The 11,350-nt window shown below is 39.6% G+C and overlaps 1 protein-coding gene across 1 annotated transcript in view; it reads right to left on the bottom strand.

Annotated features, from left to right (window-relative positions):
- Positions 1 to 1,418: 1,418 nt before the first annotated feature.
- The window catches only part of C6 (complement C6), a 58,630-nt gene continuing 48,698 nt past the window's right edge, over positions 1,419 to 11,350 (bottom strand). The window contains exons 16-18 of the mRNA XM_080933539.1: positions 8,327 to 8,417; positions 7,612 to 7,853; positions 1,419 to 1,813 (exon numbers count right to left, since the gene is read on the bottom strand). Coding sequence (XP_080789665.1) covers positions 1,632 to 1,813; positions 7,612 to 7,853; positions 8,327 to 8,417 — 515 coding nt within the window. The 3' untranslated portion in view covers positions 1,419 to 1,631. The remainder of the gene's footprint in view (positions 1,814 to 7,611; positions 7,854 to 8,326; positions 8,418 to 11,350) is intronic.

The following is an 11,350-nucleotide window of genomic DNA, read 5'->3' as shown; positions in this document are numbered from 1 at the left end:
TGCCATTCCTACATCTGATAGAGGGTTAATATCCAATATATACAAAGAACTCCAGAAGTTGGACTCCAGAGAATTAAATAACCCTATTTGAAAATGGGGTACAGAGCTAAAGAAAGGATTCTCAAGTGAGGAATATTGAATGGCTGAGAAGCACCTAAAGAAATGTTCAACATCGTTAGTAATCAGGTAAATGCAAATCAAAACAACCCCATGATTCCACTTTACACCAGTCAGAATGGCTAAGATCAAAAACTCAGGTAATTACAGATACTGGTGAAGATATGGAGAAAGAGGAACATTCTTTCATTGTTGTTGGGATTGCAAGCTGATATAACCACTCTGGAAATAACTCTGGCAGTTTCTTAGATAATTGCACATAGTACTACCTGAAGATCCAGATATACCACTCCTTGGCACAGACCTAAAAGATGCTCTAATGTACAGCAAGGACACATGCTCAACCATGTTTATAGCAGTCTTATTTATAACAGCCAGAAGCTGGAAAGAACCCAGATGTTTTTTAACAGAGGAATGGATACAGAAAATGTGGTACATTTAAACAATAAAGTATTACTCAGCTATTAAAACCAATGACTTCTTGAAATTTTTAGGCATATGGATGGATATAGAAAATACCTGAGTGAGGTAACCCAATCACAAAAAAACACCCATGGTATGCACTCACCGATAAGTGGATATTAGCTCCAAACCTCAGAATACCCAAGATACAATTTGCAGATCACATGAAGCTCAAGAAAAAGAATGAAAAGGGGGAACAAAAATATTCACAGGAGGAAATTTGGAGTCAAAGTGTGGAACAGAGACTGAAGGAAAGGCCATTCAGAGACTGCCCCACCAGAGTCTGGGAGTCAAAGAGGTTGTCAAGCCTGTCCTGTCCCCCACTCGCCTCTCTCTCTCTCTCTCTCTCTCTCTCTCTCTCTCTCTCTCTCTCTCTCTCTCTCTCTCTCTCTCTCTCAACAGGACAGATGCCACTGTGTCCTTCTTGGTTGGTGGAGTGGCCATAGCCATCTCTAAGAGGTTGTAGCACCCATCGAGTGGGTCATCTCAGAAATGTGACACAGGACAACATATGCTGGCATTAAATAGGGGGTGTTCAAATGGCAGAGTGGATGGGAGAGTAACAATATGACAATGACAGAAGAAAATTTTTTCCACTTTGGTTGATGGGTTACCATAGCTTCAGCCAAATATGTAGCCAAGGATGCATTGTCTGGCATCAATGGGAGGAAAGGCCCTTGGCCCTGTGAAGGCCTGATTCCCCAGTGTAGGGGAATGCCAGGGAGATGTGGGAGGGGAGCACCTGCATAGAAGCAGGGGGAGGGAGGATGGAATAGGGGGTTCTGGAGGGGAAACCTGGGAAGGGGATAAGATTTGAAATGTCAATACACAAAATATCCAAAAAAAGAGAATTTTTGTCCAGCAATTTACAGCTATATCAGTTTATTCTATATATAATGACTTAAAAATCCTTTTTAGGTTATTATACGAAGTAATGGGTTTTTATCATGACATGCCTGAACATCTGTCATTCTACTTTATTCCCATCCATTCACTTTTCTCTCTTCCTGCGCATTGTTTTTGAACAGTAAATTCATTTACCAAAGGCCACACTAATCCAAGCACCTTCCAGGGTTCAGTATTTCCACCTTCCTCTTTGCACACCTCACAGCTCCCACTGTACAGATGTTTACTGTTTTCCCACGCACTGATGATCCCATTTTGACACAGTAGAGTTGGTTTTCATCCTTGGAGCATTGTGGGGGCAACAGGCAAACACAGTTGGAAGTCTGGGCTGCAATGACAGAGAAAGTGTGAGTCAGCACCTACAATCCTCTGAAGCCTGGTGTCATTTAACCCTTCTCCATAGTGCCTGGTTCCCTGAAGCAGTTAAGAGAAAGCAGAAGCTAGGGTGGCATCCCAAAGTAACCAGCAGTTGCTGGGTGGTGAGGTAAGAATTTAAGACCACAGACTGATCTCTCCTAAGCTAGGAAGATTCTAGAACTGGGCCCTTGTGATCGACTTCTGGGCCTCATGGTCCACATCCAACCAAGATGTGAGCTACATCTCACACTTACTCAGTTAACATCATTTATACAAAGTCTGTTATCTGTCCCTTCCTTTTCTCTGGGCACTTCTCACTAACATTATGGTTATTATTTAGTGGCCATGCATGCTAAAAATTACAGTATGCCATGCACTTTGCATACTGCATTAAATCCTTACAATACTATGGCCTAACTTGCTGAGTTTGCCTGGGATTGAACAGTTAGAATGTTAGGGGCAGGCATTTTAATAAGTGAGCCACAAGTCCCAGCATATTGACATGACCCTATGTTGTATGTACTCATTTTATACTAGAATTTTACTTGGCTGTGGTTTTCTGTGGCCTGTAGTTTTAACAAGTAGTTAATTTGGTTGATTCTCCTGTGAGGGCTGCTTTGGGGGCACCTAATCACTGCATAAATCATACAAACCTTGATTTCAGGAAGTGGTCTTCCTTTTTATTTTGTGTGGGTGTCCGTGTTTGTGTCTCTGTTTGTGAGTGTATGTGTGAGTTTGTGATGTGTATGTGTGAGTGTGTGTGCGTATGTGTAGGTGTCAAGGGTGTCATCAGATGAATTATTGGATTACTGTCTACCTTATCTTACAGAGTCTTGTTGAACTGGGAATGTGCCTATCTTTACTAGTCTGTAGCCATCTGGAGAAGGTTCTGGAAAAATCTCATTCATTGTCAAAAAGGATGCTGTTGGAGAAGACCAAAGGACTGTTTCATCTTGCCTAAGAAACCAGCTCTCTCAGGGCTGATGAAGGCAGCATCACTACTTTTTGTGTGTCATTGTGACTTTGTGCACAAGTCTATTTGTTTTCAACACTCAAGGGACATTTTTACCCTGTCTAGCAATGAATTGTTTAACAGTCAGGCCTGACACTTTCACCATTACAAAACCCAACTCAGAAGAGTCTTCTCTCATAGTTCTCATCCCACAACTTTGCCTTAGAGTGAGTCATGCAAGAACTGTTTAATAGGAGTTCACCAAGCACAGCGAACAATCTGAAGGGAACAAAGAGCCCTTTATGTCCAACCCCCTCACCAGACTGTGTGGGAACTTCCATAGGTGGGATGCTAAATGGTGTTTTGCTGAATGAGTTTCCCCTTCCTGTTGGTTGGGTGGTAGTGGATATTTCTGCAATTCAGACAGAACATCTTATATCCATAAAAATAGGCTTCCTTAGGGAGCCATTCCTTTTCTAAGTTTTGAAAACAGAACATCTTACTACTTTGATACTCCACTTTAGATTCTTTTTTTTTCTTCATAAATTCATCTCAGATAGGAAAGAAAAAAGAGTAGCAAAAGGCACAGTGTAATCATGAGCATAGTTTAAGCAAGACGACATTCAATTCAACTTACCGTTACTACAGCCGCAACTTGGAGTGAGTGGGTTGTGTATAAAATACATTTCTAAAGTTGTTTCTTTGTAAGTGCATCTTCTTGTGTGATTCACTGTGATGCTGATGTTGGGTAGATTATAGACTAGCAGAGAAGTAACTGGCTACTTTCTGACTGGATTTGAGTCCTAATCTATAGGAGGTACTTCATGTCTGGTGTTCTAAAACTGGTTCAAAGCCTATAGCCAGGAAGGCCATAGGCTCTAGGGGCTGTGTGTGTGTGTGTGTGTGTGTGTGTGTGTGTGTGTGTGTGTGTGTGTGTGTGTGTGATAGCCCTGCTGTTAGTGTTTTAAGCAGACAGATTGTCAAACCGCCTTTTAAATATTTATGTCTATACCTATAGATTAATTCTGTTTTCAACCTTGTTCAAAACAATATTTTTGGGAGGTTTTGTGGGTGATGTATATTAGTCAACGTATAGAGCGATAGTTGGTGAAAGTGCAGAGAATAGGAGACTTTGAATCCCCAGCTCTAAATAGGACATTTATATGATTCCACCCACCCAGAAGGCTTGGACCAGCAAAGAGGAGAGGATGGAGAGGATGTAAGAGCTGGAGTATGGGGAGGAGTTCTATGAAATGCTGTCTTCTGAGAATAACATGGCCACTGCATTCATGAACTGGCATGAACTCAAAGCAGCTGTACGTATCTATGCAAGACCCACATGAAACAAACCAGTCAAGAGGGAGAGAAGCTCATGAGATATGGAGCTATTGAAAAGTGATACTTGCTGAGGGAAATAAAATCATTTTTCTTTTGGGTGGGGTTATTGGTACACTGTCCATTGCTTAGGTGGACGGCCACAGAACCATGCAGGGAAGCAGTAAGTGTACTCAGGGTAGTACGTATGGATATGTATAATGATTGTGGTGATGATGATGATAATGGAGAAGGAGGAAAAAGAGAAAAAAGAAACATACAGGCAGTACTGGGAGTATGTCTAAGGAGAATGGGGATGGAAGGATTTGCTTAGATATGATGATATGTATATATTACAAAGTTGACAAAGATAAATAAAATTACAAAATAATACTATTTGAGGCTGACCATTTCTTGTTAAAAAGTGTTTTTTAGTTCCTTGACTATGTGCAAAACCAAAATTATTTTTTAATTATGTAAGTAAAATATTTTTAGAAAAAATGCTTATACATTAGGTTGATAATCCCAACCATTTCATCAATTTGAGCAATACTGATTAAGTGTTAAAACTTATTAATATTTCTTTTTAAAATGAACTTGAGTTTGTAGAGTCTGTGGGCACTTAGTGATGGGACACACGTAAATTAGATGCTCTGGTGAAGTTGTATTGCAGCAATTATTTCTAAGTCATACAGATTTGAAAAGAACAATTCATAAAAAATAGTAAAACAAAACCTTTTGAAAGGAAGAGTTTCATAAAGGCCTTCCTTATTGCAAGGAAGAAAGCAAGATGATTCTAAACATCTCTGTACATCCTGACTTAACCAGTAAAGTCAAGGCCATTAAAAAAACATCTGTCTGTCCAAAATCGTTTAATTGATTGATTGATTGATTGGTTGATTGATTTATGTATGATAGATTTTTGAGACAGAGTCTCCCATTTTAGCCCTGGTCTGGAAATAACTGTGTATCCCTGGCAAGTCTTGCACTCATCAAATACTCCTGCATCTGCTTCTCAAGTCCTAGAATCTCAGGTTGGAGCTCACATGCTGGGCTCTCTCTCTATTTCCGACAGTAATATCTTTGTACTACAATTCCCAGTGAAAATGTTTATATGTAAATAGAAGGAGGCCCTTGGATTACACCTACAGGTAGTTTATACACAAAATACTACTTCTGAAGAGATGCTAGGTGGTTGATGTTGTTGCCAAAATAGCTAAAATATAGATAGTAGAGATTTTATTTATACAGATTTCATAGTAACTGGAGCTGGGTGGCACATGAGGCCCCTGTTTCCTGTCTCTTGTGTGGAATTGTCCTGTTCAGCTGTGGCATGGAGGTTCAAGACCCAAGCGTATTATTCTGAGTGAGTGCTCCAGATGATATGAGCTCTGTGAAGTCACACCTTTCCTCCATATGGGAAGAGTCTGTGGCTTGCCAAAAATGATGATTTTGGTCCTCAGTTTAAAACTGATCAGAAAGAGTATATACATGGATAAGATGGTTCTTTCAGAGATGAAGAACCTTGGACCAGGAACTAAAAAGGGATACTTACAAACCCGAAGTGGTTTTAGATGGACCAACTCCACAGGTTTCTGCTGGATGCTTTATTTCCAAGTTTCAGAAACACTTATTAAAAATGTGTCATAAGGGGAATGTGTATGCCCATTTGATTCTGTTAAAGCCTAATCTCTAATTACTTTTGTCAATTGTATGAGACAGCCCAATTCAGGGGCAGATGTTTTCCTGGTGTAGTGCCATGAAGACTGCTTCTTTTCAGTTCACACGTGAGACAAGCGGCACTCCACTTGGGAAGATGGAGATGCAATGCTGCATCTTAAGGATAAGTTGACAGGTTATAAAGAAGTGGCAACAACTAGGCTTGGTTAGGGTGTCAGCGAGTGAGTAGCATTTATGGTAAAGTTGAACATATTGTCACAGAGATACTTCTGGAAATAAGCTAATGCATCGTATCAGTTAATATTTTATACTTTAAAAATAATATTTATGGAGAAGATCTGGAAGGAGTTTGGAGAAGGTTAAGAATATGATAAAACCATATTGTAAGGAATTGTCACTGTATGAAGAAAACATCATTAAATAATATTTACTTTTGGGTTTCATATTCTAAGGTATATATTAAAAATAATCTTAGATCAACAGAATTCTTTGGGATAAATTTATCTGTCATAGTGCTGTTTATAATACAAATGTGTCAGGGAAAAGTTAATCTAATTAAATATTAGTTAAGTAAACCATATTTAATATTGTCACACAGGCTTTTGTAGACATTTAACATTATGTGACAATAATATCAGGACATGGAAAAAGTTATACTTATAACATGCTATAATAAATGAACAGATCAATTTGTAAAACATTGTATGAAATATGTTCCCATTTCATATATGTTTATTGTATGTAGGTCAATACCTGAGTTATGTGGAGCACCAGGGGCAATTTTTAGTGGAGTTGATTGTCTTGATAGTGATCCAAATGAGAATATCAGTACAACATTGCTGGTTCAGTTTTAAGCAATTTTGAGCAAATAGTCCTTTCCAGGCAAATAGGAATTATTTACTCCTTAAGCTGTGCCCCGGGTATGAGAATCTACCCCTGGATGACAAATGACATTGTACACATGGGTTACAGAGCCTTTTTTGTGGACATCTGTTTGATCTCACGGACAGTTAGAAAGAGACACAGAAGAAAAATCAAAGATTGTTCCATAGGTGAAAACCAGTGCTTGAGTCCAGTGAGACTCTAGACTTGGGCTCATTATATCTGATTGAATAGTACTAGCAGTCCTTGAAGGTGCCAGCCACGAATAGAGGAATTAAAGAAACTTAAGGAAAATATTTCAGCAGTTGGCATCACATTGAATCCGAATCTGATCTAGATAGCACTCCTCTTGGATCAATTGAGTATAAACCAATAGGGAAAAATTAAATAATTCCCAGGAAGACTCTTCAGTGGGGGTAGGGAAAGCACTGCTTAAAGCTACAGAGCAGAACACTGCTCCTCCTACTGCAGTTGTTCTTAGCCTTCCTAGTGGTGTGACTCTGTCATTATAGTTCCTCATGGTGTGGTGACCCCCAACCATAAAATTATTTTTGTCGCTACTTCATAACTGTAATTTTTCTAGTGTTATAATCATAATGGAAATATCTGTGTTTTCTGGGTCTTAGTCAACCCCTGTGAAAGGGTTGTTTGACCTACAAAAAGGTCATGACTTGCATATTGAAAACCACTCTCTTACTGGGATCTAAGGAGAACATTGTGTACAGAAAAACACTGCAGAAATATACACCTGAATTATTAATTTTATTTTATGGCTGGTTATCTTTTGCCCTTTCTGTTTAGGCCATGAGAATTTGAATAAAAATAAACACTTTTTTGATTAATGTCAGGTTATATGAAGTCATATATATGTAAATATGATGCACCATGTGAGTTGAACGGAGCAAGACCATTTCTAGTATATATTTACCACACTGGCTCACCTGAACATTTTTCCCAGTCATAGCAGGTATCATATCCACAGGGCACTCTCTTTGCGCTATTCAATGCAAGTGTTAGCCTTTCAAGGCCCCATTCTAACTGTGGGCCTTCTTGGCAGGAACCAGCATGGACAAAGTGGAACCGGTTGTTGTTTAAACATTTTTCAGCCAAAAATTTGCAAGCAGATGAAGTGAAGTACTGGCTGGATTCTCCATCAAATATACAGAGATCTTCCGAATGACTGCTGTGGGAGGATGGGAATCGAGTGTTATGTCCAATGGTGAATAGAAAATGCAGATGACATGCACAGGTGACTGGCCACTCGAGTTTTCTCCACCAGGTTTTGCACTGACAGTCTCTCTTCATATACCCCTCCCACTTCCATCCTGTATGGCTCTTTGACTCATCCATGAACTTCTATCTTAATCTTGCAACTGCTTCCAACCCAATTCAAGTTGGAGTCTGACCAACGGAATAAACAAGGTTTTCTATGACTAACTGCAATCAACTGTCTCGTCTTATTTTCCCATCCCATTAAGTCCCTCCTTATTGTTGGTATGGTATCAATTACATTTCTAAACTTGTATTATTATTTCCTTGCTAACACCCACCAGCATGGCATCCTTTCTCTTTTCTACCTGTATTAAGTGTGGTTTTGGCTTATCCTGATCAACATAGATCCTCCGACTTGCAAATACACTTCACAGTATTTCATACCTACAATCTTCTTCCGGGGACATACAGATACACTCGGATCCTGATTGTTTTTGTCCTGGTTGACAAAGGCCCTTTGACTTTGTCAGTATATCTGAAACAAAAGAAGAGAGAAAGGCAGTGTCCTTAAGAGTTCTGACTGCTAGGCTTAAACTCTGGAGAACAGGGATTGGTGAAGGGTTCTCCTTTATCTGCTGGCTTAGCTCATTCATCATGGCTTGTTTAAATAGACTATTGTGAAACATTCCATCTGAAAAGTCCCTTCCAGCTTATGCCCTTTGTGACTTTCCAAACCAAAACTGCTGTTGAGCTCATAAAAGTAAAACAGAAACTGGAAATGAAGAGAGTTTTGTTCATTTGTCTTTCAGATACGTATGGATTATTTGTGATACTCCTAGGGCCCTGCTAAGTTTTGAGACTGGACAGAGTGAGCTGTATCTCACGTTCTGTACAGACATGTGGGGAAAGACAGATGTTGGTCAGACAAACACAGTGATACAAAGAGAATTGCTAACAATATTAGAGATATTAAAAGGAAAGTGTACAATCAGAAAAATTGATGTTCCCAGGAAGGTCGGGAACAGTGACCTGAGTGTAGCAGGGAGGGGACGGGCAGACTGATGGAAGCAGAGAGAACATCACTATGAAAATGTTCTAAAAGGAGACAGCATGTGACTTTCCTGGTATTTAGAGAAGGCCAGTGTGTGGCTGAGCACAGAAAAAGAAAAGCATACAATGAGATGTAGCTACAGTAGCACATGACAGGAATTAAGAACTCTAAGAAGGCTGTCCCCACTTTATTTCCCAAGAAGTACATCTTTGATGGTTTGTAAGCAAGGAAGCACATGACAACAGCAGGTTTAGAGTTTGAAAATGAGATAGGCTCCAACTTCTGTGGAAAACTCAGTTTGGAAAGGTATAGGGAAGAGGAATATGGTACACAATCCATGGCTTTATTATAGTAATTCAGGTACAAAGAGATGCTAATTTCGAACAAGGGCCAGATGTGAAAAAAGAGAGCTATAGACATATTGTATGTGAGTATGTGGCACACTAGAATGAAATCTATTTGTACATGTGCTAATTCTGGTAATACTGTGGTAAGTTATGTTATCAATCAAGTTTAATTATTACTGTCTTGTTTGCATGAGAAAAGGCACCGGCACCATTTCTGAAAGAGAAAGTATCAAAGGACGGTCCATCACAGGCAGGAAAAGATGAATTTAGATCTCTTTCTATTTATACTGAGTTTGTGATATCCATAGTATATCCATCCGAGCACAGTAGACTTAGAGGAATTTGGGTATTCCTGTTTAGAACTCTGTAGTAATATATGTAGTAAAGCCATTGTGTCTGTGTCTGGCTTTGAGTAAAATGTTTCAGCAAAGCCTTTGCTATGTTTGGGTCAATCAGTAGAGGCTGAGACATTGTTTTGAGACTGTTTAAACCTTGGTAAAATGCTGTCTCTCTAGAGAATCTATACTCGGTATTACATGAGAACATGAGGCTGCATCAACCTTGATCCAAAGGCACTCCTTGCAAACCTAGAGTGCTTTTGATTATGGCTGGCCATGGTCTAACGTGACTGAGATTTGTATGAGTTGTCTCCTCTCATGGGCAGCAAGGGCAAGATAACTTTGGTAGCTAGAAACTTTTCAAGCCCCAATTAACCTTGTATAATGTTTGAGTGTTTTAACTGGAGTGAGCTATCTGGGTGTCAGTCTTTTCCATGAAGGCTAAACTCTCTTCTTTAAAAATGAAGGTTTAGCATCTTGGTGAGCATCTCTGTCTGCTGTGGCACCTATGACCAACATCAATCAATAGAACTCACCAAAGAAATCTATGCTAAAGACTAAATTCATTAAATCTGTTAAGAAACCATTAAGGCCGCCAATGAGAATAGGATTCCCTGGCATAAGACTGCAGAATGAGGTGATGGGGCAGATCTTAGTCTAAGGTAGGAACCAGTGAACAACAAGGAAACAGGTAGTGAGGTAGGCACTAAATAAAAAGCTTGATTACCAGGTGTTAATGGTGAGCATCTTTAGTCCCAGCTGTGTTGGATAAGTCAAACTTCCCTGAGCTAGATCTGATCCATCAGCATTCACAGGACAAGAATGCCTTAGTGAACAAGTTAATTGTTAAGAGAAAAAATAAACAGCCATATGCTGGTTCTCATTCAATTACATACAGGACAGAGGATCAGACTCTGTTTACAATGGACAAGATTTGATGGAATGAGGTTTTTGTTGAGACACACTTGAATGCTGAAAATAACCACAGTTTTTTTTTTCTTTACTGCTATTTCTACTTCCCACCAACATCTCTTTTTGAATTCTCCTTTCATCTGTCAAGATATGGCCAGGAACCTAGGTAAATCTGGAGGACTGTATTCCGTGAGCAGTAGTGTGAATGCCACAAGAGATGAGTTACGTCCTCGGCAGCTCTGTAGATGTCTACTGATATGGAAGAGGTTTCCATTGTTTCTTACACAATTGCTCTTCTATCCCTTCTCACCCAGCCATGGGAGGCTCAGAGCTATGTGCTGTTTGCAGTGAGACATGATCTAGTCACTGTCAGTTTGATGTGACCACACTGGAGCCTCCCATCTTCTTCCATCTTTCAGGAGGAAGCTGGTGCTGACACTGAGTAGGACCAAAGGCCAAACTCAAGAGCAGCATAGGAAGAGTACTTTGTAATCTTTGCAATGCTGAGAGAAGGAGGATTTCCTGAGGTGTGTGTAGGGGTTGGTCTTGAAAAGAAGGAAGAACACAGTGGTAGAGGAAAGTGTAAGCACCTTGCTTCTTTATGATGGAAATAGCTTTTCACAAGGGAAGGTCAAAGAGTCTGTCTTTGGCCAGCTACAACCTGGAAGTGTCTTTATCTTACTTGGACTTAAAAAAAAAGTCTTTGTTTTTCTTTTGACTGGAGTCTTTCCACTACTCTCATGGAAAATAGAGCATATCAGACATTTTATTTCTTTTATCTAGATGTAATTCATCTCATGTTACTTTGTTTCCTTATAAT

The sequence above is a fragment of the Micromys minutus genome (assembly GCF_963924665.1).
Source record: "Micromys minutus genome assembly, chromosome: 20".
In the NCBI taxonomy this organism is placed as follows: domain Eukaryota; kingdom Metazoa; phylum Chordata; class Mammalia; order Rodentia; family Muridae; genus Micromys; species Micromys minutus.
Note: the sequence above shows the minus strand (reverse complement) of the source record. Positions and strands in the feature narration are given on the sequence as shown.